The sequence below is a fragment of the Haemorhous mexicanus genome, chromosome 25 (assembly GCF_027477595.1).
Source record: "Haemorhous mexicanus isolate bHaeMex1 chromosome 25, bHaeMex1.pri, whole genome shotgun sequence".
Taxonomy (NCBI): Eukaryota; Metazoa; Chordata; class Aves; order Passeriformes; family Fringillidae; genus Haemorhous; species Haemorhous mexicanus.
This window is the reverse complement of record NC_082365.1, coordinates 1,773,638-1,796,515: the sequence shown is the minus strand read 5'-3', so window position 1 is coordinate 1,796,515 and position 22,878 is coordinate 1,773,638. Positions and strand designations below refer to the sequence as shown.

Sequence of the window (22,878 nt, the reverse complement as noted above, 5' to 3'; positions counted from 1 at the left end):
AACCACTCCAACTGCTGGGGGTGCAGCTGTACGAGCTCTAGAGAGAACCTCAGATGCTGAGGAAGATGGGAACTGTGTGGTGCAGGGAGAGGTTCAGGGAGCACAGGGCTCAGGCCTGGTCTGGAATCTGCATCTCTTCCATCAAGGCTATTCCTGCCCCAGGAGCCATTTCCAGTTACAAGGCATAACATCAGCCACTCCGTGGTAACAGCATCAATCCATGCCACATTAAAACACTTTCTTGGCACAATTTATTTTTTCTGACCCAAACAAATAAGCCATTAGCAAGTCATTAACAATATTCTACCCTAAATTGTCAGTTTAACAGCCCTGTAAAAACATTTTTAGTTTAAAAACAAAAGTGTGCATGCTGCTGATATTAAAACTGCAGTTACTCTTTCAGGAGTACCAGCTGTTTTGTTGCAAAGCATTTCCAACATACTAATCTGTACAGTAGAGACCAAGACTCGTTGAAGGCAGTAGATGGCTGTGTCAGGTGCCTCGCAGGGCACGGGGACAGCGACTCTGGGAATTTCTTGGACACTTCCAGATAGAATATTCAAGCCCTTTTGAGAGTTTGGTTCAGGCTGACCAGCACATAGTGAGAAAGGATTGTACATTCGTCTCTAAGTTGAAGTGAGCTGAACTGGTGTAATTTGGGCTCAATTCCAGACGCTTGGGTTTGAGCTACTCCTTGAATAATGGGCTGTTCCTTACGCGTGGTTTTCCATGTCAGCGATCACTGGCACTGCTTTTGGCCTTGCTACTCCACACCGATGAAAGCAGGGAGAACAAGGAAAGGAACAGAAAAGGATCTTAAAATGAACAGCTTCTTGCCAAACCAGCAAGGATACCATTCCCCTTGTCCCAGGCTCCATGGATATTTCTATCAGATTTTCATATTGTAAGCGCTTCTCAGGAAGAGAGAAAACTCCAGAACAGTGAGTGTTTATTAGAATATTTTTTTGTTAAATAAAGAGCAGGAAAAAAAAAAGGAAAAAAAAAGTACTGCAGATTTAATTTCACATCTTGGCTCTGCTCTGACAAAGGAGAAGTTACTGAACTCAGCAACCACCTCTTGTCCCAAGCCAGGGATTAATTAATGCCCCTCCCAAAACTTGTACCTGTCCCAACCGACCCCCCCAACCCCAACCCTTCCCATTTTATTTCCCAACTAGACAACACTGTTGGCAAATCAAGACAGCATGAAACTTACAGCAATAAAACAACAAACCCCCAAGTGAAGTGTGCCTGTGCATCGGGGAGCTCTCCTGTGCTGCTCCCCCGGGAATGCTGCCTGCAGGAGGCAGCTGTACCTTTCATAGAGGGCACACTTCAAGCACGCTCCACGGTGCGACCATAAGTGCTGCAGAACCACAGGACAAGAGACTGGACACCTGAATTTTCCCCCCGGGACTTCTCTTCAGGGACACGCGCGTGGTTCTCCGAGCGCGGCAGCGACGCCCGGTGAGCGCGGTCCGACGCTTCAGCACAAACCCCAAGTGTCCAGTTCAGCACGGCGTAAGGCATGTGGACAAGAGAGACACGAGCAGGACGCAGCAGGAGCAGGGACAGCGTTGGTGAGCCTCACTGCAGTTTGTCCGTCCAAGCCCCCCTGCATCCCTGACTCCCACTGCAGCCGGCGCGACCCGGGCGCTATTGCAGCGTGGCTGAGGCTGTTTGGTTTTGGCCAGCGGCTCCAGACCAGCTCCGTGCGGTTTCCCTCAGGTGGAAATGCAGAAACGTTGGTGGAAGCTGCCGGAAAAGCCGCAGGGATGTCTGCAGGGATGTCTGCAGGTGATCCGAACTCTGCCCTCAACTTCAAGTGTCACTGCACTAAATCGGGAGATACTGGTTGGGGAGTAAACTGGCCCAGCCACTAGCACTGTCACAGAATGTGTGTTTTTAAAAAACAGAACAAAAGGCAAACAGATTAATTATGAACCCTTCTTTTCAGAAGCAGACCAGGATTAAAAAAAAAACTCCCGCAAAATTAAAATGTTAGATCCTCCATCTAAAAAAAAGTTTATACAGATGTGCTGCGAGTAATCCCCACACGGGTCTGAGCAGCACCTTACAGTACAGACTAAGACTTGAAGAGCTGATCTCACATTGGAAGTCTTTTAATTTAAAAAAAAAAAAAAAAAGTGGCTCTGGCTGGGGTGACACGAAGGGGACACTTGGGACACTTCAGAGCACAAGGCAGATGCGGGGCTGGCAGCCTCCAGGCCGTGGAGCGGAGTACCGGGAAAGGGGCACTTCATGCACAAAATGTATTTTACAAAATACAGATCCCAAAAAAAAAAAAAAAAAAAAAAAAAAAAAAGCAAAAAAAGCCAACAACAACAAAAAAAATCATCCCACCTTGCACTAAATCGCAGCACTCTGAACACTTGCTCTGCCCCAGGCGGCTGCCCATGCCTGGTGTGAGGGAGGAGGCATGGAAACGGGGAGGGGAGGGAAATCCAGGTCTCAGTCTGCTTTAGGGAATTGCTCTGGCAGGGGCCTCGTCAGTCATCTGATGTCAGACACGGAGCTCTCGGAGTACGGCGTGCTCATCACCGGGGTGCCGTTGTTGGCCAGACAGCCTTGCCTCAAGGTCTCAAAATATGAGGCCTGCACTGGTTTATGATACTGCAGAACTTTTATGGCATCCTCTATCTTAAACCATTCCCTTTTCCTTCCTGGAGGCAAAGAGAGAAATTAGTAGATGCAACAGAATTATGTTTTCTGATCTCAGGGGCCTCCCCCTCCAACCCCACACTGACAGCTTGCCATCCCCAGGGACAGATCTTTGTTTAGGGCAGTACATCCCCTGTCTCGCATTTCTTAATTAAAAAACCATTATTTTGCTATTTCTGCAATTTCTAGTCAAGCCAGGTGCTCATTTTAAGACAATTCACAACACACACACCAAGCACCACCCAATTTCCATCAGTTTGCAAGTGGACTTCAGCTTCCTGTGGACAGCTCTCAGTTCTTACTCTTTCCATAAAGAGCCTGAGGGGAGTCACGTTCCATTTGCTGCAGTGCAGTCACAAACCTTGTGGCAACAACAGGTTCATTTCCACTTGGGAATCAAATTGACACACAAAGGTTTCAAAGGTAACAGGGAATGATTAACCCACACTGCTCACATGTATTTCCTCTAGTCTCAAACAGGACAGTTCTTCATCTTTGCTTGGTACCATCCAGTGCAAGAATTAAACACAAAATTGCTGCAGAGGCAGCTGGACACTCACTTGGCTTCTCCTGGGCCACACAGGTGACAAATCATCAATTTCACCACAATGTTTTTTTCCCAAGCAACCAAAGGACACACCACTGCAACTTCTCCCAGTGACACTCACACAGACTCCAGGTCCCAGAGGGATGCTGAGCTGACCTGTGGTTTGTTTCCATCAGTTAATGCAGCCTGCACCAAGCTTACCAATATTGACAGAGTCCTCCCAGTCCTCCAACACTTCGGTGACAATGAGTACGTAAACATAAGTCCTGTGCTTCCTGTCCCGGTTCTGGAAGGCAAAGGGGACAGGGTAACCACCACCCAAGAGCTGCAACAAACCTTTCTAGGCAGGAGGGCACTGGGCTGCTGCAAGGTGCAAACTGCCCACCTTGGGTGCAGCTCTCCCACAGCACAGCCCATTCTTAGCTACTAAAAACTGCTGTTTTAAATCAGAGAGGGCTGTAAGTGTTGAGAGGGACACCCAAAAGTGTCCCTGATCTATGGAGCAGTAGTTTGTGGACTGATGTGCTTACAAATGAGTTCTTCAGCTGGGGAGGTTTTGACCTATTTCACATGAGTTTGAAGGAGTCAGTGCCAGAACAACAGCAAGAGGAGCCGTGTCTGGTACCTGCCAGCTGTGCCAGGTGTGGCTGTGAGTGCCACAAATGAAGGGGGGACCCCACTCCCCAGATTTTGGCAGCACCAAGAATATTCAGCCACATCAGTTATCACCAGTGATTTCACTGAAGTGCCCACTGCAAAGATCAGAATTGCTGAGCAGGTGTGTTTTTATTTACCAGCAAGGGTCACTCCACAGCCCTGCAGAGCCATTGTTACTCCAAGATGATTTTTTGCAGCAAAATTTCAGTGTCCATGTCTGAAACTTACCTCAAAAATTCCCACTAATCTTCCTAACGTCCCTTTCACTCCAGCCTAGGGAAGTTCAAAGAGAAAAGAAACATGCTTTAACAACAGCTCAGTACGTGTTTCCTACTTGTGCAGGACCAGTTCCTTCAGGACAGGAAGCAAACGCTCCAAAATTCTGCTTGTCTTAAACCAACACAGTCACAAGGCAAAAAACAGAAATGTATCCTGAGTGCTCAATATCCAAGCATTCACAGGGTTTTTTTTTCTCTTGTTTTCCTACATTCAAACAATTTTGAATTCAATCCGGGGGAAGAAGAAATATTTGAGGAGTTACTCCTTGCATACCAATCCAGTCCTCGTGACCAGAATCTCCTCTGAAGATTATTGCAGCCTGGGCAAGGGGAACATTGGCTTTGGGGTTTGGCAGTTTTACCCCTTCAAAATCAGAGTTTAAGAAAATAAAGATTGTGTAAGGCATTAACTTACACCCCAAGAGTGATGTGAAAGCTCCCAGGTATTTCAGGGGTGTCCTGAACACACCTGAAACAAGCCAATAAAAATACAAAATGCTGTGATGTGGCCCTGGCAGCAGGAACTAGAGAGGTTTGGATATAACACAAAGGGCAGATGCACACTGAAATAAAGCTCTTGAATCAAGCAGAGACACAAATCAAGAGATCTAAGCAACAGTTTTGTCTGTTTGAATACTACTGAGGATGTACCACTCCATCACATTTGGTGTCCCTTTTGGCACCTCTCTGCTGGCTCCCTCCCCACCCTCCTCAGCTCGCTGTGCAAAATCCCAGCCCACTCTCCTGCCCTTGCTTTATATTCCCTCTGTTTTATGACTGTAAATGGTTGGAACTCAAGTGCTACAGACAAGATGAGATCTTGCTCCATGATTTAACAGGTCTGAACCAACCCACACAGCCTGGCACACGACCCAGCCACAACTGGGAGGTAAAGTCAGCTCTGTCTCCAGCAGCTGGAACACATCCCATGAACAGCCCAGGGAAATTGTGCCTCTTGCAGATGAGATACAGAGATATGATTATGCCAGGCTTCTCTTTTTTAAAAAAAATGTTTGAGTCACATTAATGCTAAGACAAATTCTCTGTCCTACTGACCAACTGCTGCACAGTCCTGTGCTGTCAGAAGGGAAGAACTTTCTTTAATGAGACAATTTTCCTGGTTAAGTTCCAGCCTACTGCATGAACAGGTACCAGAGAATCCAGCCAGAGAACACTTCACTCCTGCTGCCAATGGCTGCTGATGTGGAACTGCCCCAGGAGCAAAAGGTTTGGGGCTCCCTCACTAAGCAGAAATCTAGAATTTTTTTGGTAACGCATTCACTGAGCTCCACTTCTAAGAAGTGAACCAACTGAGTCTCCTATTTCATTTTTGGACACAAGCTTTATTGTCTCACCAGTATTTGTGACATCCTGCTGGGCCCAGAGGTGCCTCACTGCCTGTGACTCTGGGGCTATTTCTGGAGTGAGCAGCAGCCCCATGAAGGAGCAGCAATTCCATGCAGGTCGGTGCCCACGTGCGCAGGACGGGCCGGGCAGAGCCCGCTGACCTTTGAGGATTCCACCTCCTCTGCCAACCCTGCTGACCTGGCCTCAGCCCTCTCCCAAGGCATCTGGAATGTAAATGCTTCAAATGCATTTCCCTCAAGGAACTCCTTCAGCACTGGGATTTATTTTTAGCTAAGCTGTGTTCAACAGGCAGCAGAAACACAGGGAGGAACTGGAGGCTTCCATCTTCACAACATACGGACATGAATGCATTAAAAGGTGAAGCAGAATCAAATATTTCTGGAAAATAACTGACTTAAACCAATGCTTCACTGGTTCCTGGAAAAGGTTGTTGAATTTCTGCTCTCCCTACCTGTAGGCACTGAATCAGAAGCCAGGGATTTTGTTGTGATGGTTTAGTGAACTCTCAAGTCTGACTAGAAATAAATTTATCTCCAGGCAACTGGCCAACCTGGAGATGAAGGATGAATTCTGCTCAAGCAGCCTCCCAGGCAGTTTATCCCAGCTCTAGAACGTGCTGGAAGTAGCAGAGGGAGGTGAGGAGCCCTTCCTTCTGTGCTGGTAAAGAGAGATGATGGAAATAATGCTGTCTTTAAACCAGGATCCTCCTGCTCTGTCCTGCCTGGTCTTATTTGTCCAAAAAGGCACAAAAAACAATGCCAAGAGAAACATGTCTTGTAGAAAAATCGTGTTGAATTATCATCACACAAGTGGAAAAAGCTCTAAGCTTTGCTTCACACACAAACTTCTCATGTGCAGTCGTAAATGGCGACATAAAAAAATGGTTTGGTTCAAAAACAACATTGGGCTGATTTTATAAAACAAGTTCTTACCAAAGCCTGCAAAACACATCAGCCACTGCTCCTGGGGGCCAATGCCTCTCTCAGCCTGTTTTCCAGGTTAAAGACAACATACATGACACCCAACACCAACAGGATTGTCATGCACCTGTTTTTGATGGAGCACTGAATTCCCACACCAACAGGAGAGTTGTCTCTGTACAATGGAACAAACATGCATTAAAGTGGAATTCACAGTCTCACACAAATTTCTAACATAGAAGCTGCCCAAGACACCTGAGAAAATAACCTACAGCTGCTATCACTAACAAGTCAAGCTTGGTAACCAGCAAGGGAACTGCCAGGCTCTTCTCTGGGCAAGCTCCCCATCTTCTCCTTCATATGGGCAAGAAAATTTTCTTGAAGAGTTAAAGCACAGTCCCAGCCTCACCCAGGACTGCAGCAGGCTCTGAATCTTAATTTGCAGCAGATGACTCAGGAATTTTCTCCTTGATAGTAAATTAATGGCCCTCCTGGGTCAGACCAGTAAGTGAGGCAGAGGCAGCACAATTGATTTTGTGCCACTCTAAGCACTGAAGTGCTGCAATCCTCCAAGCACATGGAGAATCCCAAGAGGATGCTCCTGAACCCATCAGCAGGGGTAGGAGAGCACCAGCACCAACTGTTCCAGCTGCAGGTGTGGAAAGAAAGCAAGGCAATCACAGGACAGGATTCCCTGGGAAAGGCACACTCAGGTACAAGAGGACACAGAGAGCTGGCAAAATGAGCTTTTCCCCTGCTCTGCTGATCTAAATCAATGTTCAGGGGAGGAGGAAAAGGCAGCTCTGGCAAGAGCACATCAGCCACAGGCACTGCCAGAGCCAGCTGCCTGCCCAGCACACACTTCAAACCCCCAGTGCACCCAGAGGGGTGGGCTGGCAGCTCAGGACAAGGAACAAAAACCTGGAGGAAATGAAGCTTTACTAGTTCTGCTGCTCATGGAACAACTTGTTTTAATAAAGAAAAATTACTGAAGCCATCCAAGAACAGCAGGTTCAGGTTTCAAAGCTGAAAATAAGTTGGGGTCAGATGCAAAAAGCAGCCTGCAGCAACACCATCTGTTCCTCGGGACAGCTTTTATTTCCTTCCATCTGAGCTAAGGAAAATGTGGGTTGGAATTTCAGCTATTTTACTTTGCTCTATTAGGCTCAAAGCCTGCATCTACTACAGATTACTGCTGGGCAAGAGAACTGTAGTGGAACACCCAAATCTTTGCTCTAAGACCTGCACTACTGAAGGTGCAAATCCCACTCAGGAGGGCTGTAGAGACATTTGAAGGATGCTGATTCCAGGCCAGTTGGGCAAACTCTGCCATCTCAGAGAGGGTCAGACTCATTCATCTAATTTGGTACTGCATGACACCTTTATTTGCTTCTACACTTGTGAAATAGAAATGAAATTCCATATCAGAATGAAGAACTTTCAGATACTGCAATCGTTTTTGTGAAGTCTGAGTACACAGGGTAAGGGACAGTGACTCTGAGTCACCACTTGCACTGGGTATGACCAAAAGGAAGGGTTCAAAGGCCATCATCTCATCATTCAGCTGTGGCCCTGCAGTACTTTAAAAAAAAAAAAAAATCTTCCTATTTTAGCACTGAAAGATATCAATATCTGTGTTCTAAATCACTAACAAAATACATGAAACAGGAAAGATTATCTATAAAGCATGTTTAGAAGAGGGGAAAAAAAAGTTCCAGCAACCAGATCAAAGTACTGCCATGAAGGACTATTCTTGATATTGGCACCAATTGCCTGTTTGATCACAGATCAAGCACAGATTATCTGGCTTTTGACTCCCATGAAAAAAGAACAACCAACGCTCCTGCAGTATTACAAATTTGACATTTACTAAGTATTTAAAGGTCAGGATGTGAAGAATGCTCTAAGTGAAAAAGGAACTGGTGCTGAGTGTCACAGATGAGTGTGGAGGCTTTTTTCAAAGTCACTCTATAATAAGTTTAAGGCATCTATTTCTAAACCATGATGTTCACCAGTTGCTCACACCCATAAAAACCCCTTATTCCTAAGCAAAGAGCACACTCCACGAGCACCATGACCTGTTTGAAAAGGGCACACACCTTCCACAAGGTGAACTTTAGCACACACGTGGAGTCCCCAGCTCTGTAAGACTGACTACAGCACTTCTCAGCAACCTGTCAAAAATAAGAGGTTTCTTCTGAACAGGCTGCTGTGACCCAGAGGTGCTGTGTGTGGGCTGTCTCTGCACAAACAATGCCCAACAACTCCAGTCACTTCCAATTTCATGCAGACAACAGGGAGCATGACAAGTGTTGGTACCTGTCTACTTTAATACTTGTGCTGGTACAGACTAATACAGATAAGGACTACCTCAAACTAGGACAAGGACTTGAACTCAAACTGGGCCAGAGGGATCACAGCCTTCACTCAGAAACAACATTTCATTTTTGGAACAGAAAGAGGGAATAGTTAGGTAACTTTAGATGACAATTATTTCTGCAATAACATGGATAAACCCAAACACATACACAGTAAAATTAAAACAGTGAAGGCAGAAGTTAAAATGTTCGTTTAGGGAAGCATGTTTTGGAAAAAAAAATGCACACCATGCAAAAGAGAATGAATTGGGAAGAGAGAGTCTATTGTCATCCTCAAAAGCCACAAGCAACAGGAAGGGTCACAAGTTCTTACAGCTCTTCCAAGTGGCTCTTACTAAAAATTGGAAAAGGCATACCACAGTCAAGGAAAGAAACCCCACACGTCTCTCCCACAGCTTTGCGCAGCATTGCTCATTGCCATGGGGGAAATTGGATTTTCCCTCTCCCACCTCAAGCAACAAACTGGAACTGCTCAGCTAACCTGTGTCCCCACGAATGGCTGTCCCATGAGAGAAGCAATGACCTCAAACCTACTCAGAAATCAGCCTTAGGTCCAAACAACCCCAGAACACCCGGATTCACATGGAAGGGAGAGCAAGGGCTCCCAGCAGCCTCCTGAAATCCTTCCTGCCAAACTGACAGCATGAGCTGGGAAGGTGGGTGCTCCTGTCTTTCCCAACATTCCTGCTGTGCTCCAACAACATCCCCCCGCACCCAGCAAACAGCCCCAAACAGCTGGAGGCCAGGGATGTGGGGGATAATTCCATGTGCAGCCCCTCAGCAGCAGCACATGAGCACAGCCCAAAGGGGGAAGTCCTCGCACCCTAAAGCTCTGCCAGGCCAGCACCACTGGCAGCTGCAGGGTGCTCATGTCAGACAGCTCCGTGTCAGTTCCGTGTCAGCTCCTCCACCTGCACCACCCAAGGCTGGGGGTGCCCAGGTGAGCTGGGGGTGAGCTGGGGGTGCCCAGGTGAGCCAGGGGTGAGCCGGGGGTGCCCAGGTGAGCCAGGGACACCCAAATGAGCCAGGGGTGAGCTAGAAGTGCCCAGCTGAGCTGGGGGGAGCCAGGAGTGCCCAGGTGAGCCGGGGGTGCCCAGGTGATTCCCAGGTGCTCCCAGTGCTCCGAGCGGCTGCCGTTCCGTGCTGGGAGCAGCCGGGCAGAGGTGCCTCGCTGGGCAGAGCTCACCCCTGCCAGGCTGCCAGGGCTTGAGTTACACTGGCAGCGGGCAGGGCTCCACGTGAGCAGGGAACACCAGCCGAGGAGCAGGATTATCTCAGCCAGCCCAAACCAGTTCCTGCGCGGCCGCAGCCGTGCCAGGGCTCCCTTCCAGGCAGCGCTGTCATGGAAAGAGCGCGGCTCTCCCAGGGCGCCGCTGCCCGCGCAGGGAGTGCCCCTGCACATTTATTTTAAGGGTTGAGAGGCAAAGCTCTGCACCTCCTGAATGAACCCTGGACTTCTGTATCAAATCGCCTCATTATTAATAATGCTTGGGCTGTAAAGCAGGAGTCTGCAGCTAAAAATATTTCTATTGTTCTGGTTACACTCACTTTGGCTTGTAAAGCAGTTGAAAGGTTGCCGAGTTACTGGAAAAGCAGGAGCTGGGTTACAAGCTGGAAATAAAATTTGCAAGCAGCAATTCCCAGTATTACAGGGATCTAAAGAGACTTAAAAAAATAAACTTAAACTGTATAATCTCTTTCTGATAAACTGCTAGATTATTAAAACATCCAAAGAGAAACAGGCAGCTTGAGATCTGCCACATTTGGTTAGTCCAACAGTCTGAATATTCAGAGTTTTGTCAGACAGCAGCATGTACTTCCAAATAATTCAGGAAAAAACCTGCATATACCAGACAATTCAAAAAAGCAGCTACAGGAGAAGCTCCCTCCCAAGTCCCATCAATTAGCTCTTGCTTTCTGTTCTGCACAGAGCCCAAAGATTTATAACCCTCTCAAAAGCATTTTTAATCCTGCCTTATGTAACCATGAACCTACTTGGCCCTTCCATCTATAATCATGCAGTCATTTCTGAACCTAAGCATCTCCCCACCTGGTTAATATTCAGAAGCAAATTCTAAAGACATGTTTTACATACACTGCAGTCAACTGCTATTTACTGCCTTTACACTTCTTATGAAGAAAAAAAATGTTCTTCCAGCAGCTTTAAGAGAAAAATGTGCCTTCTCCCTACAGCCCATTGATCTGTGTTTGATCTGCTGTTTGATCTCCTTCCTGAAAGAGCTTCAAGCAAAAAAAAGAAAAGAAACCAACCAACCTATGCACACTTTAGGAACTACTGCTGGTAACTTATGGCCAATTTCACTTATTCACATAAACCTCACTATGTATTCTAAACCAAATACATACCTAGGTCCCTATATTTTGATTGCTTTTAGTGGCTGCTAGGGGGTTATTTCTACCTTCTATGCAAGTACTAGACAGGTCCACAAAGGCACAGCTGAATTTTGAAGCTCTCTTACAGAGAAAATGAAGCAGAGACTATATATACACTGAAGTGACTAGAGCTGAACTTTATTTTCAGTTAAAGGTATCAGGCAAGGACAAGCTCATTCCAACTGAGAGGTTTAATTACATTCCCATGTTCTCTTATTTAGGACTCCGTTTTCCTCCCACGTGGGATGGGGATATCACCAGTGACCCTGTCTCCCTCTCCACCTCAAGGAGAGGAAGGAAGAGCGATGAAAACAAACCCAGAGAAGCCGGGCTAGCAGGGCAGGGTGAAGGCACTCACCTCCTCACAGACCTCGCGCACGGCGGCCACGCCGGGCTCCTCCTCGGGCTCCATGCCACCCCCGGGGACAATCCATCGGTCTGGATGGCGACTACTGCTCACCAGCAGCACCTGTGGAGAGCAGAGACAGCTGATGGGGCACCCCCAGCACTCCCCTTCAGAGCCCAGCTGCAGGGCAGAGATTGTCTTTGTGCCTCACACACCCCCAGACATGACCCACCCAAGGCAGGGCCTTGCCACTGCTCGCTTCTCCCTCAGCCCCATCCACAAAGCCATGGAAATTCCAGCACTCCCACACTCTGTGTTACCTCAGCCACTGCCTCTCCCTGCTCTGATGCATTGCAGGAAAAACTGTCCTTGCACACCAAAACACTCATTAGCACTGGGCACAGCATCACCCGCAGTGTGAGTTCACTGCAGAGACCCCAGAGCTCGGGATGCACCCCAGGCAACAACACACACACAGATGCTGCTCAGCACCTCCACCCTTTGCAGAAGTACCTTGATTTAATTCTCCTGGTGCCTTTGGCCTTGCCTGTCCCTGCAGTTCTGTCACTAACAACACATACATGTCCAGGAACTCCCACTGCACTATTTAAGTGCAATTGTCTGAGCACAGATTCTCAGCCCCACTTTCTGTCACTTCTTTTGCTGTAGGCACTGAAGATTCAGCTCTGGAGCCAGCACTTGGCTACTTTTGGTTTAGAGGAGGTTGTTTAATGAGGTAAAAGTAAAATAAAAGCCTATATTAAATCTATTAAACTTAAAACCCCCTAGGAAAGGGCTGCACAGAAGGACAGGCTTTTGTGAATGAGAAAAATGGTTCAACCCTCTTCCCAGGAGGGATTTACCATACCCATGCTTTGGGGCAGGTTTTCTTGAAACAGTATTTTTTATTCTGGGTAATTCTGCTCTGTAGATTCAGGTTCTGATTTGCCACCTCCCAGCAAGACAAGCTCTAACTAACACTCAGCTGACTACAGACTGTCCCAAAGAACAGCGAGATGCTGTGCTTATTAAATCTACTTGCAATACACCCATGAGCAGAGATGGAAACTTAAAACAACACTAATACTGTTGTCCAGCTCTCTAAACAAAGCTCGTTCATTAGAGTCATCCTGCTGTACTTCATCATTTCATGGGCACAAAGCTCAGAGCCAAAGCGACTTGCTCCAGAAACTTTCCAACATACCAGTCCAATTAGGTTCCAGGCCAGCTGTAACAGTGTCAGACATTTGGGAGTTTCACTGTGGAGACACTGAAATCCCAGGCTTTACTGGGGAAACAGTGATTTGCCAGTAGGATATGAAAAGATTTGCACTAATTACCCAAAGGAATCTACCTACAGAACTCAAAATTGAACTTCCAAAACAAAAACAAGCACAAGATTTCCAGGATTTTTCAGCTGGTTTATCTTGAAAATTCTCTTGACCAAACTCATACTGGAAACAAATGAAGGTGCATAAGCCACCTCAGTTCCACAGTTCCAAGTGGGATGGTGCCTGCCCCATCCTCTGGCAAGGCTGTCACAGAACAGTGGTTGCTTTACAGTGACATCCCAAGTGTTTGGCCCTCTCCAAGAGGAAGGCAGAATTCCTTTCCTCCAGGCATCCAGTCCATGTAAAACTCCACCAGAAAGCCATGCCTAAATAGGGAATGTAAACTTCATTCATCCTCAGAGCCCTTGGGACAGCAGCCAGTCCCTGCCAGGCTCCCCAGCCACCTCAGTTTGCCACTGTGCCTCTTCCTAGCACAGTACTTCACTTCTACTCCATCCCCACTCATCATCCAAAAGAGCTTGGACTCAAATTCCTGACTCCAGGTCAGTTGGTGATTCTGAGGACAAAGCTAAAAGAGCAGGAACAGCCATTTCAAGTGCACCTTTGCTGCCAGGTAAGGAAGCACCAGCTCTGCCACTTCCCACTGCAATTCAGAGCTCCAGCTCGAGGGGAAAGAAGAGCAGAAAAATATTAAAAAAACCTCCAAAGAACCAGATCATTGAAACTCAGCACAGTACATCTCACAGCCCTGAACTCCTGCCACCTTCCAGGCGTGAGAACAAGGATCTGCTACGGAATCCTGGACACAGACTGCTTCAGGAAACCTGCTCAGGCTGAGACAATGCCTCAGCAATACACCAGGAGGAACTTCTGGGTGCAAACAATAGTTTGAGGCAAAGTAAATTAACTTCAGCTGCTCTGGCAGTTGAGCATTTTCTGAATAGAATTAACATGAACAACCCTTGCTGGGAAGGAAAAACCTGTCATTCTCACACTTTTATGTAATCAGACTATTTCCTGTTTAATAAAAAGGAAATCCCATCAAGAGAGTGCAGGAAACAAGCCCTACAAGGTCATTCTTTTAAAACAACTTCAAACAGGATATTGCTACCAATGAGCTCTCCCAAGACAAAGGGGCTGAGTTCCAAAGGAGGGGGAGACATTGCTGTGTTGGAAAAAACCCACACTTCCAACACCAGTCCTGGTCCAGATACATGCAATGCATTCAGAGGGATCAAGGAAAAAGCTGTCATCATCCAAATCCCAAAAAAGTTTGGGCTGGAAGGGACCGTGTGAAGCCCATCTCATTCCATTCCCTACCACCTTCCAGTAGACCAGCCCAGGGTACAGCTGGCTTTTTAGCTCATTAACTTCTTTATTACACAAATAACTTTTATTTTAATACATTCTGAAGTACTTAATTTAATCTAAACAGCCATCAAAAAATAAACCAAAATTTAGTTATGTTTGTAAATCAGGCTAGAACATGCAGGAAGGTCAGATATTTCCATTTTATCCTTGCCAGGCAACTGTGTTTAAAATGGCTACTGAGACTCTTGGCCTGCCAGGAATTTTGGAGTTGGATTTTGGAGCCACGTCCTGCAGACTTTTTGGAAAAGCATTTGCAGGTAACACACATGTCACATGGCCAAGTTGTGTTTTCCAGGATTTCAAAGACAAATATGTCATTTCAAAGCAGGGAAATGAGCAACACAAGCCTCTCTGGCAAGGCAGGAGGTGGCCCTGCTGAAACTCTCCCACACAATCCCCCACAAAAGAGAAAGTTTAGAAAAATAAGCCAAGTTTGAAGTGTGCAGCAGGGGCTCAAAGCAGAGCCTTAAGGCAAGAACCTTCAAAGCTGCACACAACAAACAAACCCAAACAAACCTGAGCAGTACTAACCCTGCCTGGAGGAGACAGGAAACACACCAAGACATCTAAGGCTGCCCAAACAGCCAAATGGAATAAGGTGCTCCATGGGAAAAGGGGTAAAGAGTTTGTCCCTGAGATAAATCTGGGTATCCCCCATACACAACGCTGACGTTAAAACAACCAACACAAACCACTGTATCCACATGGAGGGTTTTTTTCTGTCTTCATTTCACAGGAATAATGAGGCTCTGCAAAGCAAGAACTGAGCAACCAGGACCAGGCAGAGAATTAACTCCCCATCTGTGGAACAGAGGAGCAGAGGTTCCCAGGTTCCTCCACGCTATGGTGGATTTAAACAACAGCCACCACCCATAAATAAAACAAGAGCAGCTATACCATAAGGAACACGATTCCTCGAAAGAGGCTCCACAGCAGCACTTGAGCAGACAGAAAGGGCCACAGCCCTGTGAGGAGCTGGGCCACAGCATGAGTAGAAAATTAGCTGAGAACCTTCCAGACTTTCAGGAAAAGCCAGTGCTACCCACCTGTGCCAGCCAAGGCCCAGCAAGCTGGCAGCCAGCACAGGGAACAGCAGGCAAGATGTTAAATCCAGGGTCTGGCCCAGCAGCCTCCTGCTGCCAGGAGCTGATCCATAGCTGCTGGCTCCTGCCACAGCCTCTGCACTGCCTTACAAGCTTCCCCTCAATATTTCCAGGCTTTCCCTCAATATTGACATGCTTTCTATCAATACTGTCGTGCTTTGTATCAACATTAAGCTATAAATCACATCGTTTGCACAGCGACTGAAGCACAAACCTCCCGGCATTGCACCTCATTTCCCACTCCAGCATCATTTATCAGAGCACAGCCTGCAAGGGAACTCTGCTGCCGCAGAGGCTGCAGGAGCTGGGAGAGAAGATGGCTGACTGCAAGGCTTTTGCTGTTCAAGCTGCCTTTGTCTCAAAGTTTCAGTTTAAAATGAGTGTGTTCTCAGGAGCTGAGCTGTGCTCCCATGTGCCCCATGGCCAGGCAGATCCCAGAGCTGGTGCTGTGTCCAGCATAACAAACACCTTGGGTGCTTCACTCCAAATTAACAGAATTCTCCCAATCCCCAAATATCAATCCTGTAAAATGCTTTTCTACCTGACAAAAGCGGGATGTTCATCTGACCACACCAAATCACCTTTAAGCCCTACAACCACCAAGGGGTGAGAACTGGAGGAGTAGGGGGAGAAGAGGGACATTGCTGTCACCAAAGCTGTGCAAAATTAATCTCATTTCCCCGGCAGCAACACAGCCTCGATGACTGCCCAACAAATCACGTGTTTTGCCAAACTGCAAAGGCAGTTTGCCCCAGGGTGCATGCCAGGGCTTACGGGAGGGCTTCTCCCACCCTCTTGCTATTCCAGGCACGTTCTGGAGCTCGCACATGGTAGGAGTGAATCCAGCCGGCGGTCAGCAGGGCTACAGCCGGCCCTGCACCTGCCAGGGTCAGCAGCTGGGACCACAACACACACTCTCACCAGAAATCCCTCCCTGCCCATAACAGCCTGTCCTGCCAGGAGCATTCCAGTTCCTCAACAGGATACGTTTCCTTAGACAAGTGTTATTTTTGCACATGCACCTGCACCAGGCTCTGTGGGATAATGGGATTTAACTGATAACGAGGGATAGAGGGGTTGGAGGTGGGAAATTCACAGCAGGACGTGCAAAAGGGAAGGGATTCACACAAGAGAACTTGACAGAAGTAAAGCACAAGTTTTGGAACAGGAGCAAGAGGTGAACTGGAAGGAGTTCAAGTCATTTCAAGTGCTTGGATCGCACCTACACTCCTATAACCAGAGAGGAAAAAATACAGCAGATTCTGTTGGTTTTTAGGCTGCTGGTTAGAATAACAATAATAAATCACCGCGTACCGCGCTGCTGCTCTGGCTCCAGAGCTCCACAGGTCCTGTTACTGCTACTGCAGCACTCCTGCTGCTTCAGAGCCACTGCCTGCTCCTAGCAGGGAGGAACACAATCCCAAGTCCTCCCCCTCCAGCGAAATTATGGTTTAGATAACCACAGAAATTATCTGCAACATGCCTTCCCATGCTTCAGGAGCAGCTGAACCGCCTGCAGCAGCAGCCGCTGCTTTCAGAAGCTGAGGGCTGATAAGGGGCACTCCCAGAGAGAGACCCCAAACCCCAGAACCTATTTCTGCCTGTCAAAACCAGTTTGGTGACCACTCAGTGCTTACACAACTTGTGCAGGCACACCTTTTCCAGAAGAAAGGCTGGCTTGTAAAGTGCCTTTTTGAGTAAGGGAGGAGAAAAAGCAATGAAGAGATATTTGGGCTTTTTACAGAGCCCAAATGACTCTGGCTGTCAGCAGCTGCACACTGCTCTGATTAACCACCCTACTCAGGACATACAGCGTGCATAAACTGTTGGGTAGCTGCTCAAATATAAGTAGTTAATTCTACACACAGCATCAATATATGTCACCTGCAGGAGGAGAAGTAACCCCTGAAACATCTGACAAAGATCTACCCAGCAGGTAATTGTTCCCCTCCGAATTTCACAGGTTAATGTGAAATTGCTGAGAACAAAGAGTCAGTGTGCCATATCCAGTAGCAGAGACAGGAATTCTGAAACAAACACACACAAAATTTGATCTTTGACTGGTCTGTGCAGTCAGTCCTTCAGCTGGGTTGAAAAAGAACAAGTGTTTAAAGTAACAGAGGCCCTGTTTCCCAACCACTGGATGTCATCTACAGCACTCCCACACGGATGTTTGCTATTTGTAAGGTAGAACTGAGTTTGCTAATTTTGCTCTATCCAAGCAAACCAGGAGAACCCTCTTTATTTTAAAAGAACATAAAAGTCCACACACATGGTTGTTTTTTTGGTTTTTTTTTTTAATAAGAAGGGAAAGAGTTGTTTTTCCAGACTGTGAGAGACCATCCATGGAAAGATAAGGTCCTCTGGCTGCAGTCCCTGCTGGGTGCACCCCAAATGCTGGTACCTGTCTCCACACTGCAGGAGTTTATCTGAAGGGTGCTGAGATGAACCGAGTCAGGCAACTGGGCGTGGGTTTTTTTAAAAAAGAGGGGGTACAGAACATAGCGAGGAGAAAAAGGTAGGAAAAGCAGCTCCTAATCAAGCACTAAATGGAGCTGAGGTGGAAGAGATTCCAAAGCAGTGTTCTGCAGAGAACAGACACAGCCACCACTGTTGGGTTCTTCTCCACAGAACCAGGGTGGAGCACACCCTCTTTCCATAGTCATCACTTTTCCCTGAGTTGCAGCAGAACAAAACTGACTCAGTTCTTCAGTTTCACAACAGCCCGCTGAGCTTCCAGTAAATGAAGTGAAAATTTAACAATTTTCATTCTTTTGTTGTCTGGAAAAGTACAAGAGACCATGGAATTGCTTGTAAAACTGTTTAGTGACAGCTGCTTTTGTGGGAAGGCAAAACACTTTTTAAGATGAAAGCCAAGTTTTGCAGAGGTTTATCAGTGTTCCTGCCCTCGGAGTACACAACCTACAGATTCTACACAATCCACAGGGCTGAGAGGGACGGGAAAAGCACAGGCAAGAGCCCCACTTCCAAGCTGGCCCTTATCCCCCTGGAGATGGGGTAACAGGTTAGCAACAGACCAGGAGAACTTCACTTGGGTTCAACCACGACCCTTTTATGCAGCAGATGGGAGCACACACAGCCAAGCCCAGCCATCAGAACAGGGATTCTGGGACTATTCCACGGAAAGCAGGATGATCATATGATGCTGGGTTCACTTACATCCGAGTGGGTTTAGCTGTTATTGGTTTCCACTGGAGCCAAGGCACAGGGGACAGCCCAGGAGCACCTCGTGATCCCCACCACACTCGGCAGGTTCCAATCCCAGCTCTGCTGTGTTACATCACAGCTGGAGGAAAACCGGCCCGGGAGAGGGCAGAAGGAAAAGAAAAAAGGTTCGTTTGCATTCCAATGGCTTTCCCAGGGGCCACCCGGCCCAGCTCTCCCCGTGACCACCGAGGCTCAGCTCGTGCCAGGGCACCGGCCCCTGGGTGAAGCCTCTCTTCTCCCAGCTCCATTCAGGCCTCATTCACTGCTCAGAAAAGATTCTTCCAGAGGCATTTTCTCAAAAAAAAAAAAAAAAAAAAAAGTCCTTAAAAACGCCCGTGGTTAACGAGCAGCTTGTCCTTTCACAGACACAATGTGGGCATGTTGAAGCCTGCTGCTGCCCCAGCACAGACCCAGGGCCCAGTGGTGCCTCTTTATCCTGTCAAACACCAGCAGAGCAAGGCTCCAGCTGCTGGGGCACCAGGGGCATTTTCTGGGATGTTTCCTCATGGAACAGCTGGTCCACACAAAAACCACGTGTGTTATGTAAAAATAACACCCTGGTGGCAATGCTGAGGGGCAGAGACACCCCAAGCAATGAAGTGACTCCAGAGGTACCACAGGATTTGGGAGCTCTCCCTCTGCACTCTCCTTCCACAGTTCTGCAAATATTCCAGGAGTTCAGTCCATGTGAAAAGATGGGAATGGCAAAGTCCTGGTGTCTGCCTGCTGGAGGGTCCTTTGAAGTCTGTTCCCACTCTCTGAATTAATCCTGGTGCTGCCTCAGCTCTCCCTGTTGCCCAAGGATGTGGATCATGGTTTGGGAAACCACATACAATTTGGGGGGTTTCCACAATGCTCAAAAAATGTAAATTTTTTTTCTCCATTTGAGATTCATGTTGAAATGAATTCTCCCTGTGCTGCTTTTTAAATGAATATGTAACAAAGGCATCTTTTCAGCCAATGCTTGGTCTTCCAAAACCGTTCCAGAGCTTTTTTCATGCCCAAAAGTAGCAGCCTCCAAATGCAATGCAGAGACAATGTGCGACCTCCAGCAGCATAAGGAAAAAATAAATCACTTAAAAACTAAAAAAGAACAAAGTATTTTTCTGTTAAGCCTCTTTATTTGCAAATGTAACACCAAACCAAGGACATGGTGTTTTATCAATCTCTAGGGATTGCAAAGATTTCAATGAAAAATATATCAGTGAACTGAAGAGTCGGGGGAAACACCTAAACAGAAGAAAGCAGCCTCCTCTGTAAGAGTAAACAAAATTCTCTTATTTCTTCTTGTCCATTGACAAACTTTTTAAATTCAAGAACTAATGAGGGTTAAAAACAGGAAAAAATGAGATTTTTGAAATCATAGCAGGAAATTAAGAAGGCAAGACCAAAGTTCTACTATTTCTTAAGCATTTAAAAGGAACGGTAATGAGAAACAGCCAGTCCTAGGGAAAATCCAACTTTAATACAGAAAGTTTAATTTATTTATCAAAACATGCTTCTTTTCTTCTCTCTTCTTTTCAAACACTAAGCTTTTAATAGCTCTTTAATGTACATACTTTGGCTCTGGCTCTTTCTCCCCTCCCTGGAGAGACCTTTTAAAGATATCTCAATTTCCACTTAAATAGAAGCAATCAATAATAAAATACATCAGTAACATTAAAAAGTATTATTATCCAACAGCAAACCAAGAAATCTTTCACAGCCATTTTATATTCTGTGCTTAAATGTGTACAGGTAACACCTTCCTTGCTATTAAAACAGTGCAAATAGCAGTGAGTGGACACCAGTCAGCTTCTCTCAAAGTTTCTTTAAAAGCCAACAAATGAGAATTAACCCAAGAAATAATTAGAAAGGAAAATTAATAAGGTGTCCTGCTTGCTGATTTCACTCATTGACACAGGGTGAACTTCAGTGCCTTTTGGCCAAGGCCAAGTGCAGGATCTGGGCACAGAGTCCATCTCAGTGGGGTTTATTCCATGGGACTGGGTAAGAACTTTCCCTGATGTATTTGTGACAAGCCCCCCCCCGGGCAGCTCCTGCAGCAGGGCTGTAACAGGTGGGAACAGAGGATGCAGCTTCAGCTCAGGGTTCAACCCACAGGTACCACACACATCCCTTCAAAGGCTCGGAGATCAGACCCGTCCTTCCCTGCCTCATTCCTCACCCACAGCACACAGAGCACATCCCGAGGAAACCACCCCAGCCCGGAGTGCAGCCCTGCCACAGCAACCACTGCTCCCTCCCCGAGCTGTCCCAGGGCAGCAGAGCCACTGCCAGCTGTCACTGCGAGCTCAGGGACGAGGCCACCAACAGCGACCACAGGGACAACAGGATGCTCAGCCAGAGGCTCCACTGCCCTGCACACAGAAAGCTCCCCAGAGCTCACAGACCCCCGGGAATGACCCAGCACAACCGGCACAGGGAGCCAGCTCCCTCAAACCCCGCCTGAAACCAGAAACAGGTCGTTCTACTCCAGCTCTTACCTGGAAACTAAGAGCCTGAAGGAGTTTAAATTCAATCCACTGCAGGTGGAGACCACAGCAGAGACACAAGTGACACAAAAGTGGTTTTAAATCTCAGCCTTACACCAACCTGACAGCTGAGACTGCTGGAAGCATCCATCCCACACCAGCGCGCCTCGGGAACGAGTTCACTTTCCTCCTTGGACCTCTTGGGTCAGCACTGTGACATTGCCACATAGCCTGCTGTCCCAGCACAGTGAGGGCTCTGACCCCTGTCATTAACACACCTCGGTGTCCCCAGCACCATGAGGGCTCTGTCACCAGCTCCCACGGGCTGGAAGGATCAGCTGGAGCCTCTGCAACACCGCAGCCTGAGGTGTGTTGAAATAAAACTCACAACCAGTCACATGCTGATTGCCTCAGGCACCTGTTAAAAGTACTTTTCTACCCTAAACCACCCTGCAGTCACACATGGCCAAGCCTCCACTTCTCGAGAAGAGCCTGCAAAGTACCCCACTAATTGTGTACCATTCATCAGGGCACTTCAACGCACTCATCCACCCACGCTGAGCATCCCCAGTATCATCACACAAAACAATGATGGTCTTCTTCACGGTCAGTCCATAAATTTCCTGGAAGTCCGTGGGAAGGATCAGTTACACTGAACACTGCACCAGCCACATTGCTGTCATTTCAGACCATTTCTGCTGAAATGCTGACACTCCTCATCACGCCAGCACAGCTACAAAGGGCTTGTGCAGTCTCCTTCACGTTAAATAATAACTGGATGTATGCTAATTGCCTTTCCTCCAGTGAACTGTCTGCATTCCCTTCCGATTTCCTGTAGCTACAAATATGATAATCAGGAGAACAAAGACTTTAGCACAGCCACTCGGGCACAGCAAATGCAGTGGAGTGTGTACGTCTGACTCCAGCAGCAGCAGAAGGCAGACCCGCAGCCTTGCTGCTCTGAGCATCCCGAGCCCACCTTCGGGAGGTGTCAACAAAGACCGGTGTAAAATCGCACACGGGAGCGAAGTTTCTCTCTGTAACTTCCCGGACAATGCAGCCCCTTAGCAACGCGGCCGCTCTCAAACCAACCAATCCACCTTTAATTCCCACTTCCTCCCAAACTCTCTGGACAGCAACTTCTGGCACTCCATCAGTCCCCTTTTATCCCAGTTTCTTTTTATAAATCCAAGGTCAGGTTTCCTCTCCCATCTCATGTGATGTGCTGGACTGAAGTTCTGCCAGCGTGGTGGGTCCCCAACACCGCCAAACCCCTTCCCGCGCTCCCCTCAGCCTGTCCCGCCGCCCACCGGGCATCTCCCCGGCTCCGGCGGAGAGCAGGAGCCCAGTGGGAAGCACCAACTCTCCCAGCGACGCTGAATGACGCCTGTTAAAAATAAAATCCCGCTGGGAACGAGTCGCCCACCCCGGGCGGCTCGGGGGTCCCGGGCCCGGCCTCGCCCCTCACCTCCTCCTCGCTCTCGCTGCGGAAGCACAGGCAGGCCGCCCGCTTCTTGTAGCCGTCCCCGTCGTAGGTGCGCGTCTGGTTGGACTTGAGCTTCATCATCCTCCGCTCCGGGGGCGGCGGGGCCGGAGGACGCGCGGCCCGGAGGGCGGGGGCGGGCGGGACCCACCGGGCGGCGAAGGACGGGGGGGCGCGGGAGGACCGCTTGCCCGCGACAGTCTCTTTCTGGGTCTCGCTTCGTGGGTCTCGCTACGCGCTGCCTCCCTTCGCCCGCCTCACCCCTGCCCTCGCTCCCGGCCGCGCCGCCGCCACCGCCCGCGCTCCGGCCACCGCCGACGACGACCGCGCCGCCATCTTGGGGCTCGCTACGCAAAC

The 22,878-nt window shown here is 48.0% G+C and overlaps 1 protein-coding gene across 1 annotated transcript; it reads right to left on the bottom strand.

Annotated features, from left to right (window-relative positions):
* Positions 1 to 234: 234 nt before the first annotated feature.
* On the bottom strand, positions 235 to 22,878 carry NUDT3 (nudix hydrolase 3). Its single transcript, XM_059867688.1, has 5 exons — positions 22,507 to 22,878; positions 11,583 to 11,693; positions 4,115 to 4,159; positions 3,431 to 3,515; positions 235 to 2,684 (listed from the first exon to the last, which is right to left on the bottom strand). The coding sequence occupies exons 1-5, from the start codon at positions 22,603 to 22,605 to the stop codon at positions 2,515 to 2,517; spliced, it is 510 nt and encodes a 169-aa protein (XP_059723671.1). The 5' UTR covers positions 22,606 to 22,878; the 3' UTR covers positions 235 to 2,514.